At 38.7% G+C, this 26,691-nt stretch overlaps 1 protein-coding gene and 2 non-coding genes across 3 annotated transcripts; 2 read left to right on the top strand and 1 right to left on the bottom strand.

The window, feature by feature from the left end:
* The first annotated feature begins 2,465 nt into the window (after positions 1-2,465).
* On the top strand, positions 2,466-26,151 carry LOC132606960 (small ribosomal subunit protein mS47). The gene is made up of 14 exons (XM_060320682.1): positions 2,466-2,691; positions 3,600-3,680; positions 3,769-3,837; positions 4,011-4,074; positions 16,130-16,209; positions 17,174-17,257; positions 19,882-19,966; positions 21,146-21,231; positions 21,314-21,435; positions 23,106-23,166; positions 24,216-24,314; positions 24,394-24,495; positions 25,469-25,510; positions 25,616-26,151. Exons 1-14 carry the CDS (start codon positions 2,551-2,553, stop codon positions 25,733-25,735), a joined length of 1,236 nt encoding a protein of 411 aa, XP_060176665.1. The 5' UTR covers positions 2,466-2,550; the 3' UTR covers positions 25,736-26,151.
* LOC132608502 (small nucleolar RNA R71) lies at positions 10,329-10,435 on the bottom strand. Its single transcript, XR_009570416.1, has one exon. It is a non-coding gene; the product is annotated as a small nucleolar RNA R71 (small nucleolar RNA).
* Positions 13,599-13,705, top strand: LOC132608473 (small nucleolar RNA R71). Its single transcript, XR_009570392.1, has one exon. It is a non-coding gene; the product is annotated as a small nucleolar RNA R71 (small nucleolar RNA).
* Positions 26,152-26,691: the final 540 nt, after the last annotated feature.

Raw genomic sequence — 26,691 nt, 5'->3', positions numbered from 1 at the left:
AATACCAAATTACCGAAATTCTCGGTTCGGTTCGGTAATTCGATTTTCGGTAATTTATGCCCAGCCCTAGTAATAGAACAAATAAAAAAGAGATAAGAGAGAACATGTGATAAGTTAAAACGTGTTGCTAAATGTGTTCATGGTAAGTGGTCTTTTTATATAGAAGAAAACAAACTGACTACACATGTTGTAACACACAATCCGATATTAGCAAAAAGTTCAAGAAAATTAGATTTAACTAAGTGTAAACGCAAGATACGAATTGTACATGTTAAAATAAAAATTATCTCTTTATTTATATAATTGCATTTGTTCAGAATACTAGAATACGACTCCCTCCGGTCCAAAGTTAGTGAAAAAATATGGCACACCCTTAAGAAAGTTAATTAATTAAATGATCATTTTGCAGTATTAACTTTTTACTTTTACAATTCTTTTTTCAAAAGTAGAAATGGTCAATGTCAGGATTTGAAAAACCCATTTGTAATTTTGAAAAAAAAAATAATAATAATATCTTTTCGGGCTATAAGTATATCATTTTTTTTGTCCAAAGAGAAGTGCTAGAGTTTAGTCCTTCATATATACCATGTAGCTGAAATAGTCCTTAATTCTTTTATATATAACACGTAATCAAATACTCCCTCCGGATAAAAAAAAGAGTCCACTTAGCCATTTGCATACCCCTTACGAAGCTACTCACTCCAAGAAAAAAAAATGTAAATTGACTAAACTACCCCTAATTAAATAGGTATTGAGATTTGATCACATGACAGTTAAGAGGGGCAAATATGGAAAGATATGGTTAATTATTTCTTGATTTAATAAGTGGACACTTTTTTTGACTCAAGAAAAAAAGGCTAACTGGAAACTTTTTTTTATCCGGAGGGAGTAGTTCTTAATGTACGAAGAAAGTGATAACTTTAGTCCTTCATGTATATGTAACCAAAATATCCTTAATATATGTAAAAAGTGATCATTTTAGTCCAAAACTTCAAAAGTAATGGCAAAATAAAAATTTATGTTAAGGTTAACCAGTAACTCACGTGAGCAGCATAAAAACATAAGAAATGAGAGTGAAACCTTTCGTCCATAACCAAATATTGTATGATGAGAAGAAAGATACCTTTTGCTACCTTTAATGGAGATTCTCGCATCAATAATCAGTGTATGTTTTTCCTTTAAAATCATAATCCAACCGCGTCTCTTGCTGCAAGAACGAACCGTACTCCAAGAAAAGTAAGAAAAAGATTTACTCCATTGTTGCAGGCGCACATGGTGGTGACCGGAGGAAATGGTAGTTTTTGCTTCACTCATGTGAATGGCTGGTTAAACTTAACATATTTTTTGACTTGAGCGGTTACTTTTAAGATTTAGGACTAAAATTATTACCTTTTCATATATTAAGGACTATTTTAGTTAAGTGGCATATAAAAAGGACCAAAAGGATGACTTTTCCTATACGTCAATGACTATTACAATTACGTGGTATATATAAAAGACTAAAATGATAGCTTTTTTTATACATTAAAGACTATTTTAGTTATATGATATACAAGTAGAATTAAAATAGTCCAACCCCCCCCCCCCCCCCCCCCCCCCCTTATATTAAGGACCATTTTGATCATTTTTCTCTTATTATTTTGATGGCCGACTATATTTATATCAGTTTCTCTTAAAAATTGAAAGAAATGAAATGAGAAAATTTTGTGTTAGACTGATATTTTGTTTTCTTTGATAACAGAGGTGTCCTTGGGCCAGCTTGCGTGTACCTCGACTAATTCACCATGATACCTACCACCTCCCATCAGTAAATATGTACCAGATAACTCTGTCCACCAACACTAAAACAGATGGTAAAAAATCACATTGTTTTGCATGGATTTTCATTCAAAGGCGCCGATCTTTAATTTTTGCCCATAAAATTGCTGGTCTTTAAATTTTGCCCTTCACTTAAAAAAGTGATCGAAAATATCCTGAGGTTTTGGGTTCGAAACCCGCTCAGTTAAAAAAAAAAGGAATTTCGCAAGGCAAGACTTTCGCGAAACTTCTGCCTTAAGGCCTAACATTCGCCCACAATTAGGCCTATTCGGGCAAAAGTTAGGCCTCATTTTTTTGTGCGGATTGCCCTTCAAAGGCACTAGTCTTTAATTTCCCCCCTCAAATTGATGGTCTTTAATTTTTGGCCTTTTCCTAACCCCTGAGATTTTGGGTTCGAACCCCAACTCGGTAAAAAAAAAAAAAAAGAATTTTGCAAGACAAAAGTTTGGATTCGCAAGCTAAGAGTTTTGCATGCAAAGAACTCTGCCTGAGGCCTAACTTTACTACGAAACTCTAACTTGTAAATATTTTTTTAACTGAGCCGTGATTCGAACTACAAATCTCATGGTATTTGCCCTTAGGACAAAAATGAAAAACCAGTAATTTGAGGGACAAAAATTAAAGACCACTTTTTTTAAGCCTCGTCAGTTGAAAACTTCTTGTTTCATTTTTCGTGGAAAGCCCTAAACCCCAGTGTTCCATTTCGCAGCACACAGGACAAGAGACCTCAAAATGAGAATCCATAAACTCAAAGTTTTGCTATCACTCAGTAAACCCTTTTGTAGAAATGACTCGAGTTTCCTCTCTAATCAATATTGTAGACATTTTTCTGCTCAACCCAGCTATGCCCATGTCGATTATCTTCAAGAACAGGTTCATTTTACATTTTCCATCATCAAATTGTTTCGTATGAAGGAAAATAAGTGGGTTTTTTACTTATTTTCTTGTGTTTGGTACGTAAGTAAACAAAAAATAATATACTAAAAGCATTTGTATACAATGTGCACAAATACTATGAGAGGTGGGACTAGGGGTGTGCAGAGGCGGATTCAGAATTTAAACTCTATGGGTTCTTAGCATTGAACCCATTATATTTTTGAAGTTATGAGTTCATATCTATTATTTTTTACAATTTTAGTAATTTTTTACGCTTAAATTTATGCTCCCATCGAAAGTTTGGGCTTCAATAAATAATCAGAAGCGGAGCCAGGATTTGACGTTTATCTACTTCGCGGGATAGGGCACATTCCATCCGCCATAACCACGCTTTAAAACTCGATCCAGCTCTCAAACTATATGATCCTCGTCACCAGTCAGCTAATACTGATAGTTGTCCTCCTACGGACCTTTGCCTTCCCTCCGTTTCCACAAGGGTTCGAGGTTTTAGTTTTTTAGAGTTCTTGAGTTCTTAATTAATAATTTATATATTTTCAATAGATTTTTTAATACAAATATAAGGTTTTGACTAAAGCTACTGGGTTCGGCCGAACCAGCACCCGATGAGCTAGCTCCGCCTCTAGTTCAATTGAACCCTTGTCTACAAGGCTAAATACGCCGCTGGGTGTGGGGTGTCGGGGATGGGGGCTAGGGGGTGGGGTGAAGATGAGGTGTGTTGGAGGATGGGGAGGACGCAATCAATGTGGAATGCCCGTGGAACTTGTTTTCCTAGAGCATTTCCAAAAATTTTGACCAAACGAACATGGGAAAATTGGAAACATTTTCTAGAAAATGTGTTCTCCTAAATATGGCGAAACCCTGATTACTATGCGTTGTTGTAACAGGTTCTGGTTGAAGGAAGGGCTAAATCGAGAGCAGCTATACTCAATAGACCATCTGCTCTTAATGCTCTGACTCCTTCTATGGTGATACATTTTTACGTTTTTCCTTTTTTGAAGAATATGTTTATTTATGTTTCTGTATGGCAGTAGTTGATTCTATTTTGAATGATAGGCTGATCGTTTAAGTAGATTGTATGAGTCTTGGGAGGAAAACTCAGAAATTGGATTTGTCATGATGAAGGTAATAACACATTGCTACTTTTCACCTTCCTGTTTTGTTAATTTCTGTTTTGAAGTATCAGAGTTATGTTTATGCAATTTGCACATACCAGCAAAATTTTAAGATCAGAGTTATGTTTATGCAATTTGCACATACCAGCAAAATTTTAAGTTTTTGATTGAAATATATTGCAGGGAAATGGAAGGGCATTTTGTTCTGGAGCAGATGTTGTTACACTTTATAAGTTGATTAATGAAGGTGTGTATGCTTTTAGCTCTGTTTCTTTTTTATCGTGTTATGTCATTTCCAAGTTGTAATTTGTAAGACATACTTTTACTTCTGTTTCTCTTTTATTGTGTTATGCTATTTCCAAGTTGTAATTTGTAAGTGCGATGCTCTAGTATTCCCTGCTTTATTTTCTGCGATTATCAAGTACTCCCGGTTTAAAGTTTTGTTATGATCAAGTACTTCGGCTGAAATTTGTGCCATGATCGAACTATTGCATGCTTAAATTTCTGTTTAAAACAAAGATTTTGTAATTGTATTTCAAGGAAATCAAGGTTCTCCCATGATTTGGGGTTGCTATCATTGTACTCTATGGATTTGTGAACATCAGGATTGCTGCTTCGGAAGTTCTTCACGTGATTATCCACTGTGAAATTTTATAGTTTCCTCTTCCTCCTCAATGTCATAATAGAACTGCTTCCTTACTGTTTTCTACTTGGTTGGGTGTAAATATCACTCAAAGTTAATGAGTATTCATGTCTTAGAGGCACCCAAAGGTGTGACTTGCAATGGATAAAACTCGAATGGACCATGGAAGACCACGGTTCAAATTCCAACAGAGACAAATCCACACCTTTAGGTGCGTGTTTTGGAATTTGAACCCAAATGTGTGCCTCTGTGCCGGACAACTGTGCCGGACAAAGTTATTCGGTAGCTGTGGTACCTGTGGGGGAGAGAGGTAACAAGTATTTGGTAGATTAGTCGAAGTGGCTGGTCCGGACACAAATATTAATCCCTCAGTTCCATTTTATGTGGCCCTATTACTATATGTTAAAGAGGTTTTTCTTTGACAACACTTTTCTTCAAATACTTTTAAGTATTCAGAATTATTAACTATGGGACTTATGGTACTTTATGTATGTTTCAAATATGTAAATTGTATTTCAAAAATACGTGAAGATTTATGTCTGAGTGCACACCAAAAATTAACTATCTTGACCCATGAACTTCGAACCCTCCCACATAAGATGGAACAGTGGGAGTATTGTGTTAGAGAAATGCTTATTTGTGTTAGTCAATACAGGTGCAACATTTGCAAATTGTAAAAGTGAGGAGCCCGACAAGAACAAATTGAATACCTAAGTGGAACAATTCTTTCTCACAACCTACTGAGTGAGAATGGATCATCGTTAATTGTCAACTTTTAAGCTTTCTTTGTTAGATTATGAGTAGCTAATTTTAAAGCTAAGGTTGTGAGTCCCATGATGGATATTATGTGAATGGGTTTCTATTATTGATATATGCATAATGGTTGTTGGTATTCATTCAGTTTTTGTGATTTAACGTTGGGTGATGATTGCAAGCATTATCCTAAGCCATTATATTAACTTTTCTTGGGAAAGAGAGTCAGTATTGGTAAGATTGAATGACAATGACTCGAGGTGTTAACCCTCGTTTAATAGACTAACTTAGGGATAAGAACAAGTCTAAATTAGCATTATTGGTCATTCTTCAATTGCAACTCTTTATATTCGGAAGAATCATAAAGAGGAAATACGACTTAACTGTTGGGAAACATTAGGAAGTCCTTAAGAGACCAAGTGCATATTCATAGAACAACCATTAGAAGTATATCACATTGAAATCTGAAGCATAATATCTAATCAAATTGGGGAACACAACCTTAGTCTCTATCTCGCATTAAATACAATTTCAGTCAAAATACTTAATTACATTATTCAACAACTATTTCAAACTATCAGGAATAGGATTAAAGCCTTTAAAGACTAGTATCGCATACGATTAGTACTCTTTTCTCTCCATATTTCCTGTGGGATTCGACCCCAACCTTGTTGGGTTACTATATTTGACAATGTCCGCTTTACGCCATTAATAGGTGTAATTTGAGCGTATCAAATTTTGGCGCCGTTGTCGGGGAATACGGTATAGAAATTACTGATTGTTGTGTACAACAACAACAACAACCCAGTGAAATCCCACCACGTGGGGTCTGGGGAGGGTAGAGTGTACGCAGACCTTACTCCTACCAAGGTCGGACGGCTGTTTCCGAAAGACCTTCGGCTCAATAAAAAAACATAAAAAGAGGTCAGATAAGGCTAAGAGATTCAAAGCGATATGGAAATGAAGTAACGCAAGCGACACAGATAACATAGAATAATCAAAGCACAGGAAATAACAGATAATAGCATAAATCAGAGCACAAGAAATTATACTACGATAATGCGACTACTAATAAGACAGGATGATGAGACTATCTACTAACCTTCTACCCTAATGTGGGTCCTCCAAACCCTCTTATCTAAGGTCATGTCCTCGGTAAGCTGTAACTGCGCCATGTCGTGTCTAATTACCTCTCCCCAATACTTCTTTGGCCTACCCCTACCTCGTCTGAAACCATCCATGGCCAACCTCTCACAACTCCGCACTGAGGCATCCGTGTCTCTCCTCTTCACATGCCCAAACCATCTCAATCTCGCTTCTCGCATCTTGTCTTCCACCGAGGCCACTCCCACCTTGTCCCGAATATCCTCATTCCTAATCCTGTCACTCTTGGTGTGGCCACACATCCATCTCAACATTCTCATCTCAGCAACTTTCATCTTTTGAACGTGAGAAATCTTAACTGGCCAACACTCCGCCCCATACAACATAGTCGGTCTAACTACCACTTTGTAGAACTTGCCCTTGTCACATAGCACTCCGGAAGCAAGCCTCCATTTCATCCACCCTGCCCCAATACGATGTGTGACATCATCATCAATCTCCCCGCTGCCTTGCATAATAGACCCAAGATACTTGAAACTACTTTTCTTCTGGATGGCTTGGGTACCAAGCCTCACTTCCAAGCCAGCCTCCTGAGATGCTTCACTAAACTTACACTCTAAGTACTCTGTCTTGGTCCTACTCAGCTTAAACCCTTTAGACTCCAGAGTTTGTCTCCAATCCTCCAGCTTAGCGTTAACTCCGCTACGAGTCTTGTCGATCAGGACTATGTCATCCGCGAAAAGCATACACCATGGCACCTCACCTTGAATTTGCCGCGTCAATCCATCCATCACCAAGGCAAATAAAAACGGACTAAGAGCTGATCCTTGATGCAACCCCATCACAACTGGAAAGTGCTCTGAGTCTCCTCCTACTGTCCTTACCCTGGTTTTGGCTCCCTCATACATGTCCTTGATCACCCTAATGTACGCCACAGGTACACCTTTAGCCTCCAAGCATCTCCATAGGATCTCTCTTGGAACTTTGTCGTAAACCTTTTCTAGGTCGATGAATACCATGTGTAAGTCCCTCTTCCTTTCCCTATACTGCTCCACCAGTCTCCTCACAAGATGGATGGCTTCTGTAGTTGAGCGTCCGGCATGAATCCGAACTGATTCTCTGAAATAGACACGCCTTTCCTCACCCTCATCTCCACCACCCTTTTCCACACTTTCATTGTATGGCTTAGCAGCTTGATACCTCTATAGTTGTTGCAACTCTGGATATCTCCCTTGTTCTTGTATAGAGGGACCATTACACTCGACCTCCATTCTTCAAGCATCATTGCCGTCTTAAAGATGACATTAAACAACCTAGTCAGCCACTCCAAACCTGCCGGGCCCGCACTCTTCCAAAATTCCCGAGGAATCTCGTCAGGTCCGGTCGCTCTTCCCCTACGCATCCTACGAACAACACCCTTAACCTCCTCAACCTTATTACTCCTGCAATACCCAAAATCGTGACGCCTTCCTGTATGTTCTAAATCTCCCAACACGATGTCTCTGTCCCCTTCTTCATTTAAGAGTTTGGAGAAGTATGACTGCCATCTCCGTCTAATGAGAGTCTCCTCTAGCAATACTTTGCCATGCTCGTCCTTGATGCACTTTACTTGAACCACATCACGTGCCTTTCTCTCCCTCGCCTTGGCTAGCTTGAACAATTTCTGATCCCCTCCTTTCTCTTCTAGTTCAGCATAAAGGCGTTCAAAAGCTGCCGTTTTTGCCATCGAAACCGCCAACTTCGCCTCCTTCCTCGCCATCTTATAAAGTTCCCTATTCGTCCACTGCTCCACCTCATCCTTGCTTTCTATCAACTTCGCATACGCCACCTTCTTTGCTTCCACCTTCCCTTGAACTTCTCCATTCCACCACCAGTCCCCTCGATGCTGGCCACGACTACCTGTCGAGACCCCCAACACTTCCCTTGCTACCGCCCTAATGCAACTAGCCGTCCTATCCCACATACTTGTCGCACCCCCACTACTATCCCAGGCCCCCATAACCTTCAATTTCTCTTCCATCTCTACGACACTAGTCGTGGTCAAACTCCCCCATCTGATCCTAGGTCGGTCATCCACGACCCTCTTCTTCCTCGTCATCTTGATCCCTACATCCATCACCAAGAGCTTATGTCTGGTTGTAAGATAGTCCCTCGGAATGACCTTACAGTCTTTGCACAGACCTTTATCGTCCTTCCTAAGGAGTAAAAAGTCTATTTGGGTCTTAGCCACTGAACTACGGAAGGTTACCAAGTGCTCCTCCTTCTTTGGGAAACTCGAATTGGCTATCACCAATCCGAAAGCTCTTGCAAAATCCAAAAGTGAGACTCCTCCTCCATTCCTGTCCCCGAAGCCAAAGCCTCCATGCACATCATCATAACCTCCCGAAATAGGCCCGATGTGCCCATTGAAATCACCTCCCACGAATAACTTCTCAGTAGGCGGTATGCCTCCCACTAATTCGTCCAAATCCTCCCAAAAGCGCCTCTTCTCCTCCTCGCCTAAGCCCGCTTGCGGCGCATATGCACTAATAATGTTCAAAGTGAGCCCTTTAACGACCACTTTAATCGACATCATCCTATCAGTGGCTCTCCTAACCTTTACCACCTGGTCCCTTAAATCACTATCTACTAAAATGCCCACCCTATTTCTATACTTCGACCTACCAGAGAACCACAGCTTATACCCGTCTACCTCTTTAGCTTTAGGTCCTACCATTTAGTCTCTTGGACACAAGCTATATTAATCTTCCTCTTCTTAAGAATCTTAACTAGCTCTATGGACTTCCCCGTTAACGTCCCAATGTTCCAAGACCCTACTCTCAACCTAGAGGCTCCTTTAACCCACTTACCCCTCCTAACCCTCGCCCCCGTTCCCGAACGAGAACACGACCCTAGTCTACCATCACTAACCAAAGCCACAAAAATAAGTATGAACTAATAAATTATTCAAAGGTCTAAAGTCAGCAAAATATAACTACAAGTGTATGGACAAATAATGGATATGGCAACCGGAGGTACCAACTCCAGTTGAACTGAACCTGGTTGTCAACGGAAAACACTGTTCACGGTCAAGTTACTGTTCACTGCCGGAAAAATGTTCACAAATACCTGAAAGGGAGAAGAGAATAGGGGGGGGGGGGGGGGGGGAAAGAAGAAAAGAAAAATAAAAGAAAAAGGGAAAAAGGAGAGAGAAAGAGAGGGTTGGCCGGAAAAAGTCGCCGGAAAAGTCGTCGGCGATGGCGCAGCGGCGTACTGGCAGCGCCAGAAGCAGATTAAAAAAGGGAAAAAAAAGGAGAAGAGAAGAAGAAGAGGAGAAGAAGAAAAGGAAAGAGAGAAGAAAAGTAAATCTAGCTGGAAAAGTGGCCGGCGTTACCTGGTCGCCGGCGTCACCTAAACAGTGGTGACGTATGGTCGCCGGACGGAGTGGCGGGTGGGCAGATCTGGGAGAGAGCAGAGGAGAGAGAGAAAGAACTCTTAATGAAGATCAAATACTCTTCTTTAAAACTTTTTCTATTCCATCACACCTTGTTTGCTGTTGTAGTGAATCAGGTGAACATGGCAGGAAGACACAATCGCAATCAAGGGAACCAAGGGGGAATCCAAGTGAACCATCCTGCACCGAAAGAAGAAGAGGAGGATGAGAATGTATTTGCGGAATTCATCAACGAAGCTGATTATGCTTCTGCTGTAGTTCCTCCTAGAACGGGAAATGCTAATTTCAAAATTGATGGTTCTATCTATCAGCTATTGAAACTTGAAGGCTATTTTCGAAATTCTTCTGAGGATTGTCCACTCCGACACCTGAAGAATTTCCTGCATGTATGTTCCAACAATCCCAAGGTGTTGTTCCTGTTGATGCACTGCGGTTACGGGTTTTCAAATATTCCTTGGCTGGCCAAGCAAGGGAATGGTATGAAAAGCTCCCCAGCAATACTATTCATACCTGGAACGAGTTAGCCAATATATTTTTGAAAAAGTGGTTCCCACCAAGCAAAAAGGCTGAGCTTCGGGACAAGATCTTTGAGTTCAAACAACTTCCGGGGGAACAATTATATGCAGCATGAGAGCGTTTCAAATACTATCTAGCTCAATCTCCGACTCATGGATTTACGGATGCTATCCTCACCGAGAAATTCTACAAGGGGTTAGATACCATGAATCAAATTGCTGTCAACACTGCAGCTGGGGGATGCTTCATGGACAAATCATTTGTCAACATCACCAGGTTGCTCGACAAGCTTACTACCCACAACCAAGCTTGGCATTCTAGTGATAGTGAAATCCTGTCATATGGTAGTCCCTCTGCTGCCGCGGTGGCCAAAGAAAATCATGAGCGAGATCATGCATTTGCTCAATTGCAAACCACCGTGGATTTATTATCGAAGAGGCTTACGGAGAAAGAAGCCAAAAGTGTAAATGTTGTCGAAGAAATGCCACCTCATGCTCCAGGAATGTACCAAGTCTCGGAAGAAGCTTATCTAGAGGGGCAGCCACAACGTGAGGATGCAAATTATATCGATCAGCCTCAAGGGGGTTATCAAAAGCCATGGAGACCCCAACAACAAAGCAATCAATATGGTCGAAATGAATATGGAGGTTCGGACAGGAGGGATTACAACACTAACAATTATAGTAATCGGAATTCCAATGCCTATGTTCCACCAAAAGGCCGTACGTCTACCTCTCAGAATTGGCGAGAAAGTCCTTCCAATGATCAAGGAACCTCTCGGATGGAATCTATGCTTGAAAAGATATTAGACAACCAACTCAAGAGTGACAAGAAGATCGAAAATTTGACCGAAGTGGTAGGTTCTCACACCGCTTCGATTCATAAACTTGAGTCACAAATGAGAGACCTTTCTCGTGAGCAGCACCCACCGTAAAGAGGGGGCCTTCCTAGCGACACAATTCCGAACCCAAGGGGTAGTGGAGGCGATCACATTGCCTCATGCAAAGCTATTTCCACTAGAAGCGGAAAGGTCCTTGACGCGGTAAATCAGAAAGTGGTTGAACCTATCATTGATGAGGTTATTGAAGAAGAGGTTGAAGAAGAAAAAGAGGCACCAATTGAAGTGCCTATTGTTGTTGAGAGGGAGAAGGAAGTGCACCCTAGTGTTAAAAAGGGTGACGAGGAGCCAAGTGTTGAAAAATCCACCGGAGAGAGCTTTCGAAAGAGCAAGGTCACAGGGGCAATTAAACCTTTAACTCAAACATATAAGTCTCCTCCCCCATTTCCGCAAAGATTGATGAAAAGAACGGAGGACGCCAAGTGCCAACGATTCTACGACCAACTGAAAGGGTTGTCAATGAATATCCCATTCCTAGACGCATTCCCAGAAATGCCGGGATTTGCTAAATATTTGAAGGATTTGTTGACAAAGAAAAGGCCGATCAAGCATGATACGGTGGGGGTCACCCACCGTGTGAGTTCTATTATTTCGTCATCAAATGTGGAGAAGAAGGGAGATCCTGGGGCTTTCACTATCCCTTGCACCATCGGTCATCATGATTTCGCTCGGGCTTTATGTGACAATGGTGCTAGTATTAATTTGATGCCACTAGCCATATATAAGCAAGCTGGTCTGGGAACACCTAAACCAACGAGCATGCGTCTCCAAATGGCCGACAGAACCATCAAATGACCGGTAGGTGTTGTTGATGATATCCTTGTTAGAGTGGGGGAATTCTTATTATCGGCAGATTTTGTCATCCTGGATTGTGCAGTTGACAAAGAAGTCCCAATTATCTTGAGAAGGCCATTTCTCACCACCGGAAGAGCCCTGATAGACTCGGAAAAGAATGAAATAAAATTCCGAGTCAATAATGAAGAAGTAACCTTCCAAGGGGTTAAAGTTGCCTAGTGCTTATGAGAGCATTTCAGTCATTGATTCATTCGATGATATAGACGAAGCGGTGGAACATCAGTTAGAAGAAGAGCATTTTGATGAGACACTTTCGGCTATCCTGGTGAACTTCGAGGCGGATAATATGCAGGAGTATATTGAAACAGTTAATTCTCTCATTGGCCGGGGTTCATACTCTTATGAGCCGAAGAAACTATCTCTTGATCTTGATAAACGAACCACTCCTCCGGCTAAGCCTTCAATTATTGAGCCTCCAAAACTTGAGCTCAAGCTCCTGCCCCCTCATCTGAAGTATGCTTTTCTTGGCCCAGATAATACTTTACCGGTTATTCTCTCATCTTTGTTGGGTGAGGACCAAACTCAAAAGGTGCTTGAAGTGTTGCAGGAGTATCGAAGAGCTATCGGGTGGATTATTGCAGATATTAGGGGAATTCCCTCCGGTATTTGTGAACATCGAATCGAGCTTGAGGAGGATAGTTCATCAAGTGTCGAGCATCAAAGGAGGCTCAACCCTCCTATGGTTTGAAGGACATGCTCAACCCTCCTATGGTTTGCATAGGAGGGTTGAGCCTCCTTTGATGCTCGACACTACCCCTTGGGTTCGGAACTGTGTCGCTAGGAAGGCCCCCTCTTTACGGTGGGTGCTGCTCACGAGAAAGGTCTCTCATTTGTGACTCAAGTTTATGAATCGAAGCGGTGTGAGAACCTACCACTTCGGTCGAATTTTCGATCTTCTTGTCACTCTTGAGTTGGTTGTCTAATATCTTTTCAAGCATAGATTCCATCCGAGAGGTTCCTTGATCATTGGAAGGACTTTCTCGCCAATTCTGAGAGGTAGACGTACGACCTTTTGGTGGAACATAGGCATTGGAATTCCGATTACTATAATTGTTAGTGTTGTAATCCCTCCTGTCCGAACCTCCATATTCATTTCGACCATATTGATTGCTTTGTTGTTGGGGTCTCCATGGCTTTTGATAACCCCCTTGAGGCTGATCGATATAATTTGCATCCTCACGTTGTGGCTGCCCCTCTAGATAAGCTTCTTCCGAGACTTGGTACATTCCTGGAGCATAAGGTGGCATTTCTTCGACAACATTCACACTTTTGGCTTCTTTCTCCGTAAGCCTCTTCGATAATAAATCCACGGTGGTTTGCAATTGAGCAAATGCATGATCTCGCTCATGATTTTCTTTGGCCACCGCGGCAGCAGAGGGACTACCATATGACAGGATTTCACTATCACTAGAATGCCAAGCTTGGTTGTGGGTAGTAAGCTTGTCGAGCAACCTGGTGATGTTGACAAATGATTTGTCCATGAAGCATCCCCCAGCTGCAGTGTTGACAGCAATTTGATTCATGGTATCTAACCCCTTGTAGAATTTCTCGGTGAGGATAGCATCCGTAAATCCATGAGTCGGAGATTGAGCTAGATAGTATTTGAAACGCTCCCATGCTGCATATAATTGTTCCCCCGGAAGTTGTTTGAACTCAAAGATCTTGTCCCGAAGCTCAGCCTTTTTGCTTGGTGGGAACCACTTTTTCAAAAATATATTGGCTAACTCGTTCCAGGTATGAATAGTATTGCTGGGGAGCTTTTCATACCATTCCCTTGCTTGGCCAGCCAAGGAATATTTGAAAACCCGTAACCGCAGTGCATCAACAGGAACATCACCTTGGGATTGTTGAGAACATACATGCAGGAAATTCTTCAGGTGTCGGAGTGGACAATCCTCAGAAGAATTTCGGAAATAGCCTTCAAGTTTCAATAGCTGATAGATAGAACCATCAATTTTGAAATTAGCATTTCCCGTTCTAGGAGGAACTACAGCAGAAGCATAATCAGCTTCGTTGATGAATTCCGCAAATACATTCTCATCCTCCTCTTCTTCTTCTGGTGCAGGATGGTTCACTTGGATTCCCCCTTGGTTCCCTTGATTGCGATTGTGTCTTCCTGCCATGTTCACCTGGTTCACTACAACAGCAAACAAGGTGTGATGGAATAGAAAAAGTTTTAAAGAAGAGTACACAACAATCAATAATTTCTAAACCGTATTCCCCGGCAACGGCGCCAAAATTTGATACGCTCAAATTACACCTATTAATGTCGTAAAGCGGACGTTGTCAAATATAGTAACCCAACAAGGTTTGGGTCGAATCCCACAGGGAATATGGAGAGAAAAGAGTACTAATCGTATGCGATACTAGTCTTTAAAGGCTTTAATCCTATTCCTGATAGTTTGAAATAGTTGTTGAATAATGTAATTAAGTATTTTGACTGAAATTGTATTTAATGCGAGATAGAGACTAAGGTTGTGTTCCCCAATTTGATTAGATATTATGCTTTAGATTTCAATGTGATATACTTCTAATGGTTGTTCTATGAATATGCACTTGGTCTCTTAAGGACTTCCTAATGTTTCCCAACAGTTAAGTCGTATTTCCTCTTTATGATTCTTCCGAATATAAAAGAGTTGCAATTGAAGAATGACCAATAATGCCAATTTAGACTTGTTCTTATCCCTAAGTTAGTCTATTAAACGAGGGTTAACGCCTCGAGTCATTGTCATTCAATCTTACCAATACTAACTCTCTTTCCCAAGAAAAGTTAATATAATGGCTTAGGATAATGCTTGCAATCATCACCCAACATTAAATCACAAAAACTGAATGAATACCAACAACCATTATGCATATATCAATAATAGAAACCCATTCACATAATATCCATCATGGGACTCACAACCTTAGCTTTAAAATTAGCTACTCATAATCTTGACTAACAAAGAAAGCTTAAAAGTTGACATAATGTACTTACAATGCAATTACAATGTGGAATGGAAGTGAAGTTGTTGCCTTAAATGCTCCAACCACTTCTAATAATGAAAACCTAGAGTTTATGCTCTCAAAATGAATCTAGCTGCCGAATTAAAACCCTATATTAAGTATTTATAGAGCCAAAAATCGCGCTAAGTTTCTGGACAAAAATGCCCTTACGCGGCATTGTTACGGACCGTAACCCAGGTTACGGTCCGTCCTTCAGTTCGTCATTTGTCAGCTTTGATGTTACGGCCACCATGCGATGGACCGTAACCAGTGTTACGGTCCGTCCTTCTGAGGCGTAACGTGTGATATTACTTGGCAACTCTCTGGAAATTTGGCTGATGTTACGGTGCTATGTTACGGACCGTAACACCACATCGTAACACCGATGGTTTCCAAGAAAACTCTCTGGAAATTTGAGTCTTGTTACGGTCCAATGTTACGGACCGTAACATGAGTTACGGACCGTAATTCATAGCGTCACATGTCCTTTCTGATACGGATAATGTTACGGTCCGTAACATAAGTTACGGATCCCGTTACGGTCCGTAACATGAGTTACGGATCGTCATTTAGCTCCAATTTGTCCGTTTTTCAGCATTTCATCTCATTTCCGATCCTTTGTCAACCAATCCTATAAAACACAAAAATAACATAAGAAACAATGTAAAAACACTTAAAAACAAGCAACATTTCTAGTTACAAAGGCATAAAATGTGCCGAAATTCACGGCACATCATTAATCTCTCTGTTCAAATTGTTAATCTCTGCAATTTGTTTGATTTTCTTGCTTCATAAGAGGAAACTAGCAGAATGATCATGAGAAGCTGCCATGTTTTTGGAGCTCTCCTTGTCTACATCAAATGAGTCTAACTCAGAAATATAATCAACATATTTTATTAACTTAGCTTCTTCTTATTGCTAGTATTTTACTTTATATTGCAACTGAAGGCCTAGATGGACCTTGTAAATTCCTATAGTTAGAGGAGAATATCAGAGCATTTTCTACACTTGCTCACAGAATTCGTTGTTTTTAAGGATAATAGTTAGTAGTTGTTAAATTTATTGCCTATGGAACTGTTGGCAAACATTTTCATAGATGCACTTATCTGCAGGGAAGGTTCAGGAATGCAAGAAGTTCTTCCAAACATTGTATAAATTTGTTTACCTGTTAGGAACATATCTCAAGCCAAATGTGAGTATCACTCTTTCTTTTTCTGCATATTGCATTGTCAGTGAGGTTGGATATTGAGATTTCTCATCAAAATGTTGTATCTCCCTTCTCTTATTAGGAGATCTTGACAGATGTTCCTTTGCGTCACCGCTTGTATCAATGCTTTGGATTTAAGTTTCTGTTTTAACTGTCAGTTCATGAATATTTATCTGCACAATTTAATAGTCTAACTCGACATATAATCGATAAATTGAAACTCAGCATATATTTATTAGGTAGAAATATGTTAAAAATCTGCTAAGTGAAACTTATATACATTGTTACAAAAAGTACTTGGAAGACATCAAAACTGTAAGGGAGGTTTCACTTCAAAAAGCCCACCTAATGTTGATGCTTATATCGTCATAGGTTAAAACATAATAAAAATCCATATATAAACTTGCTACCGCATACTGAAAAGCTACCCCATCGCGGTAAATTCATTTTCCGCTACCAGCGCACTCAATAGCTTAATTTCTACGTCATGCTGCTGACCTCTTTTCTCAGCTCTGCCTACCTTGAGTAAAATGGTCATAACTTTTTTCTAGCAAAGTTTAAGTGACTAAAATGTTTGAAACATTCAGAAGGAAACTAGCCTTGCTGGACTAGAATTGCTTCAGAAACCATGACGAAGGTCCTTCTACATTAAAACTTGTGCAGCTGAGAAGTAGTCAAGTCATGCATCCTTTAAAATCTTTTGATTTTCTCTTAGCTTCTTGTTTTCAGTGCACTTCTCCAACTATCCTCTCCTTAAAGCAACATTATAACACTACCACATGACCATTAAAAGCTTATAAGATGCTTTGAGTAATAGCGCTGACATGCGAGACTTCAGAGTGACATATTAGCCACTGTATCATCTGAAAATTTGACTTACTGAATTAACTTTCTACAAACTTTAGCAGACATGTTTAAGTCAACAAGTGTTATCGATCTTTATGTGCAGGTGGCTATTTTGGACGGCGTCACAATGGGAAGTGGGGCAGGTATTTCGCTTCCAGGAATGTTTCGCGTTGTAACTGATAGAACTGTACGTTCCTGCTTCCATGGTGCCGACTATAGCACCAGATTTCCTTATCTGATTAATTTGCAAGACACCTTATAAATGTCAATATTTTTGGTGGCACAACGAAAGAAAGTTCTTTTGCATGATTATTCTTTTCAGAGTTATATTGGTTTGGGTATAGAGTGCCTTAATGGACAGACTATTAACTATTACACTGGGAGAAGTGCTGTTGAATAGGCCCCATAAACTATCAGATATGAGGAAAATTTTAACCGTGCACTGAATAAGCTATGTTTGATGCGTGGGTGGTGATACCCAACTCTTTAATTTTGTTGCAATGCTCCAGTAATAATTTAAGGTCAAATGCACTATTTTTTAACTAAGGATTTTACTCCATTAATATTTGAATTCTGTAAGATGTCAGCATTTCTGTTGGCCAAGAAAGCTTTTCTATATGCGTTTCTTTTTGTACTTGTATCTTTTTCTTGAGTAGTGAGCACTTAGACCACAAATGCTTTTACGGTGCTTCCTTTTGTGATTGTGTGTGTGCAAGATTATTGAGTCGTGATTTTTGGGGGTCTTTGCTTGGGTTTTTATAGGAGGGATTGATGGGTGTTAAAATGGTGAGAAGCTTTCACAGAAAGCAGATTTGCTGGAGTTTTGTAGAGGAATTTGCAAAATAAATAGATTTTTGGGAGATTGTAGAAAATTAGGAGAGGATGAAGGAGGACTTGTCTGGTCTTTTTAAGGGAGTGATGTTTCTGTATTTTTGCTGAAGGTGGTTGACATTGATGTTTGGAAGTAAGATAAGAATTCAAGGATAAAGTAATGGGTAAAGAAAGAAAAAATAAGGGAAGAAATGAATAGGGAAATAGGGAATTGAAAAGAAAAGAAGGAAGAAGAATGTATCAGAATTGTAATTCAAACCCATGCTAATGGTGTGCCTAAACTCACCTTTGTGTATTCATCTTTTTTGAGGGTGTTATTTTTCATTTCGCATTTCTTTATTCTAAATAGAATGAAATAAATACTTATGTAAAAAAGATGCAAATTAACTACTCCCTCCGTCCCAACTTATGTAACACTCTTTTTCTTTTTAGTCAGTCTGCAAAGAAAATGACATCTTTCCATAGTTAGTAACAATTTAACTTTATATTTTCAATTTTTACCCTTAATGAAATGATTTATAGCCACATAAATTTCTATGGCTTATTTTAGACCACAAGTTTCGGAAGTTCCCCTTTTTCTCTTTAACTCTGTGCCAGTCAAACACCTTTACATAAATTGGGATGGAGGGAGTTGATACAATAACGGATACACGGAAACAAAAAAAAAATTAAGAAGAAAAGTAAAAGGATAGATAGATTGACACAAAAATAGGCACAATTAGGCAACCAAAGTTTTTAATTAGCTAACAGTATTAAGCACCTAATCTCTTAGGATGACCTCAAGGGAACTAATGTCCCAAGCAACCAATCCTCCCAACAATGTGACAAGACAATCAATGGCTTCAACAAGCCCTCAAACACTCTAAATTCTCAAAAGAGTATCAAAATATCATTCATCAAAATAGTCTAAGTCTAATGAAATGTTTACTCTACTATTTATACTGAGGATAGAAGGAAGACAAGCTATGCTATTACAATTCTACCCTTAATGAAGTAAGGGCCTTGTTTGGTTGGTCTTCCTGTGAGATGAAAAGATGAAATGATGGCTTGCATTTAAGTAGTAGCCCCTTTTGCACGCATAGCCATCCTCTTCACTCATTTGGTCATCTTGATGCTCCCTTTTCTTCTCTTCATCCTTCCATGCAATCATCCACACTTGGAATCCTCAGGAAGGTTCTCGAAATGTCCTTGAGGCAACTCGGATTGCATCAGGAGTACATCTATATATTGTATGCATATCAATCTAGGAAATCATGTACTAAAATTACATCTATATACACATCTAAAAGATAAAGAGAGCAACTTTCTTAATATAACTTCACCTATATATTAGACTAAAATCAAATATTCCTAAAACTTGGGCAACCAAAAAAAAAAAACTATTGTAAATTTTCTAAAAGTAGAAAACATATTCTTTTTCCAAAACAAAGTAATATCTTATACGGAAATTAATAATTGACCTATTTAGATTTGAAAAACTTATCCTAGGTAATATTTAAAAAATGATGGAGCAAGGAAGGGAAGGGTAAAAAATTTGGTGTCTACACTGAGCTTCAAATGAACTCTTTGCGACTAGACATGGAAATGATGTGTGAAAAGTATACTTTGAGTGGTGGTATACTTATGACCTCATCTTTACAGACTTCTGTATTCATTTGTTCACTTATGATGTATCCTTTTTGATTTACGAGGTTCATAATTCCTACGCCCAACTTCTATCCTCTTTAATGGATGGTTGCACCTTTTTGTTGTGCAAGTCATGCAATTCTCAATTAAATTTAGCAGACATGATATTATGTTACATGTGACAAATTGCAATACTCACCGTAGGACATTGTCCAAAACTTTGAACCATGACATGATTTCTACCTCAAGGAAAGCATGTTGTATGATATGTTGGCTTTTACTTTTTTGATGTGATGTTCTTTCCCTTAAAATTGATCCCTAAACTTACAAATGGAAATGGCAAAATCATTGCAGGTTTATTCCAATCCTGAGGCTCAAATTGGTTTCCATCCCGATGCAGGGGCTTCTTATTATCTTTCTCGCCTTCCTGGCTACTTAGGCAAGTTTAGAATAAAATATTACTGATAAATATATTCCATATGGGGCTACGCTGGTTGGTACGTAGTCTAGAAAACTTTACCTGAAGCAACATCTCTGTTAGGCGAAATGATTTGGTGTGCCATGTTGTTCTGTTATCATCTTATTGTTTTCCTACTTTGATATGTCTATTCCTGCAACATACTTGTGCCGGGTGAAACTGGCGATGCCTCTCTTTGATGATGAGGTGCATCGACCATTTAAGTAACCTATATATCCGGATTATCCTTGGAGGGGGGGGGGGGGGGGGGGGGCTTTAATCTTCATATTTTTGACTGGCCCCTTTGATTTATTTATTTAGTTATTTGAAGTCATCAGTTGGACAGAAGTGTTTACCGTTTTTGGTATTTTCTCTTTTTTCCAATTGTCCCGTTTTTATGTTCATGTATTAGATTACTTCACACCACCAAACAGTGGCGTATTTAAGGGGGTTCCTGGGTTCACGTGAACCCATGTTCCCCTCCCTAGATCATGTAAAGTACTTTTATATTTTTTTTTGAAAAATACTTAAATATATATGTACGCACCCAAGTTCAAAGTATCATATAATTCGAGGTTATTGGGCGCACGGTGCACCTCTCTAAGTGGTTTTGGTGTCACTTCTTGTATTTTAATTAAGTACTTTTTTCGTTTTCTTTATTTATTTTTTGGTTTATTCTTTCAAAATTTTCAAGCCTGACACATTGAAATTCCTATTTTTCTTGTCACCGTAAAATTTTATATAATTAAACCAAATTTGTATATTGAAACTAGTAGTAGTGGATCCCATCATCTTCGACACGGAGTATAGCTATATATGTAAAAATTTGTACAATTTGAAAAGTGATAATTAATTTTGAACCTATAATTTCAAAAGCATAATGGGCTCAATGGTAAGAACCTAAAGGTGGAATCGGTCAAATTTATATCCTGAATCTACCTCTTCGTAATAATGCACTCATCTTCTCGAAATCCTGGATACACGTCTGCCACCAAAGGGCATTGATTGTTTTGATGAATTCTCTTTATTTCTTTTGTTTGATTAATACTGCTTAAGACATGCTGGGTCTGAAGTTATTTTTATATCAATGCATCCGCCTACTTTGACTATAACCGGAAGTTTGATGCTAGGAGTTTAATACTGGCATCTCCTTCTTTACAGGGGAGTATTTGGCTTTAACAGGGGAAAAGCTTAATGGTGTAGAAATGATTGCTTGTGGTCTTGCTACCCACTATTCACTCAAAGAAGTTAGTGATAAGTTAATTTGTAACTATTATTCTCAATTCATAATCTACTTTTTTAGTAGTTCTGATGTTTGCTGTCCAACAGAGGCTTCCTTGGATGGAAGAACGCCTTGGTAAATTGATCACAGATGATCGTCTTGTCATTGAAAATTCTCTAGCTCAGTATGGTGACCTTGTTTACCCAGATAGCAGGAGTGTTCTACACAAGTAATTTCTATCTAAATCTCCTTCTTCCATCATTTTATTTTCTATTACTTGCTCATTGTGAATGCTGCGGGCTCTGCTCAATTCTATGGATTTGGAAGGGAAGAGAGTAAATTACTCTAGGATTCAATTTAGTGTTTAGGAAGCTTTTAAGATAGTGACATGTTTTAGAAACTCATGGTGGAATGGTTTATCAGCCCGTTAAATTATCTATATATGAGTATAGGTAACGTGCTATGGCTTTTGGATGTTCTATGTTTCTCCCCCCCTCTCCCTGTTTACCCTTTTGGTTTTAAATAATGCAAACTTAGAAATGGTAGTCTCCCAGCCAACTTCCAATAAGAGAAGTGGTTAAGGAACTAAGATAAAGAGAGATAAATAGAGAATAAAAAGAAAGGAAAAGGAAAGATTTCAGAGAACGTAAGACGGTACAATAACAGGAAAAGGAAGAAATTATCTCCCCCACCCCCAACAAAAAACAGAAAAGAAAGAAAAGAATAGAAGCTGCAGAAAATACGAAGATGAAATGAGATGGAATTGGAGGGAGAGGAGAATATGGGTGACAATGTGGTCAATTATGTTATCTAGTAAGCATTGGCCATCAGTCTTTTAGTAATGAGTGTTATTGCTATTTAACACGAATAAAGTATTTTACAAACGCAAACTGTAGACATGTAACTTTTGAAAAATAGGTGACTATGATATAAGCAAACTCTATACCTAATTCTTTTGTGTACAAAACAAACATTTTACCTTATGCATATAAAGTTGTGTAAATTGTAGCATAATTTAGTTCTGTGTGGTTTGCGAGCTATTGCACAGAAGCTGGGTTTACCCTGTGCGCACCCGAAGGGTAGCGGCTGCGGGTTCCCATGTCATCAAAAAAAAAATTGTAGCATAATTTAGCAATCAGCCCACAATTATTTTTGCAAGAAGCATTGGTAACTATAAAAAAAAGGGGCAGCCCTATGCACTAAGCTCCCGCTAGAACAAGCAAAAAGCTCATGTCACATCATTAACTATGAACGTTAGTTATCAAAAGAACTATGAACTCAAGTTGCCAACATCATATGTATCTTGAAATAGCACTCAAATGCTTAAAAAGGTATCTAGCACAATACTTATCTAAATGCTGAAATTTAGCTTGATGTTAATCCGAAAACTGCGTGCCTAGATTTATGACTTTAAAGAGTATGCTCCTGCTGATTTGATTTTCAAAGCTTTTGTTTATTAAATGAACCCGAATTGTCTTTCAAGTTTCTGTTACCTCAACAGTGTCTATTTAACATTCCTTTCTAAAATGTGGGAATATGTGTGACTCATTTTTTTCAGTTTGCATCTAATAGGCATTAGACTAATCGGGACTATGTGATTTAGCCATCCAAAACAAGTTATCTTAGGGGGGGGGGGGGGGGGGGGGGTCTTTGGTTCTTCCAGGGCCACAGATCAATCCTTTCTGAGCCACGAGTCAAACGAGTTCTCTTTAAGCCTTTTTTGTCTTCCCTGAAATTTTGGACGAATCTTTACAAGATGCCAGTGTTATCTTTTCTGTTGCTCCCAAGTTAATTTCGTTTGTCTTCTTATTTATAATAAAATTATGTTTTTTTCTTTCATCACATTTCATTGTAACCTGCCCTCTGTTTCAGTTTGTTTAACCCCCTTTTGTGATTCAGGCTCGAGAAAATCGATAAATGCTTTAGCCAGGATACAGTTGAGGAAATTATAGAAGCTCTGGTAAGTGCTCTCGCTCCCTCTCTTGCTTGTTCTTGATGTCCTTCCTTTCTCTTGGTACAAATGCAATAAATTACGGAAGTAGGTCTTTAAGACAAGACTAGTATTTCTGGATTTATCATTATGGAAGTATGTCTTTCAGCCACTACTAGTATTTCTGGATTTACCATATGCAAGCACTAAATTTGATGAGCTGCTCCAAACTGTTGACTAATATTGAATGTAGGTAAAACTAACAAGCAAGATTAAGATGGAAAACTTCATTTGATAAATCTTCGAACACACGCTATTTGTACCTTTTGTAAGAGAGATGGCAAATCTTCTGGAACAGTGGATAATATGACTTCAATAACAGAAACTATATCTTCGGAACGACCCATTACTGATAGCACAAGAAATGGTGCTTTCCAATGGCTTTTAGTGTTTCAATACGTGCTTCTCTGGGTTCAATACTTAACGCCTGACACAACATTCCGATAATTAAACTTAGTAGACCTTGTTATGCCACAAACCCAAACCTTTGTACATATTAGCTTTGCCAAAAAGGTAAAAAAACTTGGTCCAAAAAGAAAGTTAGAAAAATTGTATTCTCCCACAAAACTTTGAACTATAGACGACTTTAGTATACTATATTGACAAGCAGCTATAAAGAAATTTGTGAAACAATCCTGGCTGTAAATCGGCCTTATTTAGTTTCTAGGTCTTTTTCCCCCTTTTTTGTCCTGTTTCATTTTTTGGTCTTAGATCATGGTAATAGAAGTTTTAGGGACATTATTTTAAGACCTTTTCTCCTGGATATTGATCTTGGAAATTTGTCTCACTGATACTTTTGTTTGATTTAATGTTTTGCCTTAATAGAAATAGTATATGTTTTCTGATCTCAGAAATCTAGTTTAGCTGTTGTTGACGTTCTGGTTGATTTCCTTTGACTAGGGGTTGTGGAGGATGCTATTTTCTTGACATGCTTTATTGACTTTAGTATTCGTAAATATTTGCTCGTCTCTTTTTTACTTGCACCAAGTTCCACTGGTTTATTCTGTCACGAAATGCAGGAAAGAGAGGCAGCAGAATCTCATGATGAATTGTGTAAAACAGCTCTTAATAAAATAAAAGAAGCCTCTCCATTGAGTTTGAAAGTGGCTTTGAAATCAGTAAGTTGCTAACCGTTTCCTTTACTTTTGCAATCTAGTTTGTCGGGGTTTAAAATTTCTTTTTGCTGCCAAAATGTAGATTAGAGAAGGCAGATTTCAACCCCTTGATCAGTGTCTAGTCCGTGAATATCGCATATCAGTTAATTGGGTGTCCAAACGGGTGTCCGATGATTTTTGTGAGGTATGTCTTCCTCTGACCATTGGCTGTACAAAGTTGTATGCACCATATTTCGTTATAGAATGTGGAGGGAGAGGGAAGGGAAAAATGAAGTAAATCATTGTATACATACAATATGCGCGCGTATACACTGTGTGTTTGTGTGTATGGTGGTGTTTGGGCCACCTTGCATGCACCTTGACTATTCAGTGTGTACTGCTACCACCTGTCAACACAGTGACCGGGTGCCACTAAGCCTTGGGTAGAGGAGAAGAAATCACCTGATGTTTTTTTGCATTGTGTCTCCCTATCTTTTGCCAAATTTAAAACTGGAATAGAAGAGGAAATATAGTGATTTACCATCATACATCATAAACATTGAGGGTTCGTTTAAAGGTTTAGTTGACTGGGATTATAATAGTTATGCGGTGATTGATAATATATAAATTGTTATATAGGAATTGCAATACCAAACTTAAGATTTAACTTTACTAATTCATGCACTTGTAGAAGTTTTAGTTAAAGAAAACTTTAAATTAGAAGTTTTAGTTTTTATAAGCCTTGCAGTTTTATTACTCCATTTACTTGACGAGGCCCTTACTTTTAAGGGTATATTGTTGTTCGAGGTGTTCTATCCGTATACTTAATCTTATCTCACATCTTATTCCACGTAAAATGATTCATAAATTCCTTAGGTTATGCAGAGTTTTATGTCGGAAACCAACTTTTGTACTGGCAACACAGGGTTTCATTAAGTAATGTAGGTCTTGTTGTGGAATCTAAACATTCTGTTAATTAGTATTGCAGAGTTTTAAGTCAGCATTATTTTTCCTTATAACTCAAACCAATGAGTTGATGTGGAGGTAAAAATCTCCAAATTTAGCTCTTAACCTAACAAGAAAAAGCCTCTTCTGCTACTAAGCTCCTCCTTGATGTCCAACCAAAGTATAATCGTTTCTTGTTAAGCTATGATACTTATCCACAAAAACATTTTCAGGGTGTCCGTGCTAGATTGGTTGACAAGGACTTTGCTCCAAAGGTAATGAACTGTCTTCTATGCATGCTTAACTTCCTCTCTCCCTCCCTTCTCTATTTAGTTAGGAGAAGATGAGAAAACTTATTCGTTCTTGTACTGAACATTCAGTGGGGCCCAACACGGCTTGAGGAAGTTACCACCGACATGGTTGACTGCTTCTTTATCCCATTAGATGAATTAGAACCCGAACTCAATTTGGCCACTGCAATGCGGGAGCCTGCTATGTGATTGAAATCCTTCTTTGTCCGCATACGGAAAGTTCATATTCTTGGATCGATCATAGAACATGGGACTGACTGGAAAATCAGGACCGCTGAAGACATTTCATTCCTATCAACATGCTGGGTAGTTATTGTTCCCTTGGAGCAGATGTAAACGACTGAACTGCTCTAATGTCTGTTTAGGCACTAGATGGTGGTAACAGAAGAAAATGGTAGGACAAGCTGCAAATTGATTTCCTTCGTCTTTTACTTGTTTCAAATATATTTCTGATGTTTAGAGGACCTCCCAGAAATTGATTTTCGTGCAGAGGCTCTCAGATTTTGACTGATTTTGTGTGTACTTAGAAGGCTCTTGAGTTGGACTACACATCATGACAATAATATCTTGTGAAATAAATTACCAATAGCATGGTACTTTGAGAATTTTTTGCATATACTTCTTGACCCATGGACGAGTGTAAATGAAAATTTTGTAAGAGCAATACTACTAGCAATAGTTATAATTGACCCTAGTTCACATTGTGTTCTGTTGCAATTCGAATTGCTGAACTCGACGTTTGGTTCAAAATCAGGTTATGATCATTTATCCCATCCTCTATATGGGATAAGATAATGTTATGATCGTGGTATAAAATTTATCATAATTTTAACAAATACCCTCAACCTAACACGAGATAAATTTCTAATCTCAAATTTTATATAGAGATAACTCACTTAATGCCTCTAACTAAACGGTCTAAGATAGACACATGGCCTTCCTAAATTGCGGGATCATATAAATTTTTGTAAGGAAACTAAAGGCTAGTGCTTTGCTTGCTCAAAAATGATTTTTGACTAATATTTCGGTCTTAGCTAAATAGCATGGTTCCTTTAATGAATTGCCATTCAAGACGTGCCTTCAAGAGTAAGTGTAAAGTAAAAATAGTTATGGTACCTTCTAATATCTGTTGCCTCATTTTTTAA

The sequence above is a fragment of the Lycium barbarum genome, chromosome 8 (genome assembly GCF_019175385.1).
Source record: "Lycium barbarum isolate Lr01 chromosome 8, ASM1917538v2, whole genome shotgun sequence".
Taxonomy (NCBI): Eukaryota; Viridiplantae; Streptophyta; class Magnoliopsida; order Solanales; family Solanaceae; genus Lycium; species Lycium barbarum.
The sequence above is the reverse complement of the archived record's forward strand: the minus strand, read 5'-3'. Positions and strand labels throughout refer to the sequence as shown.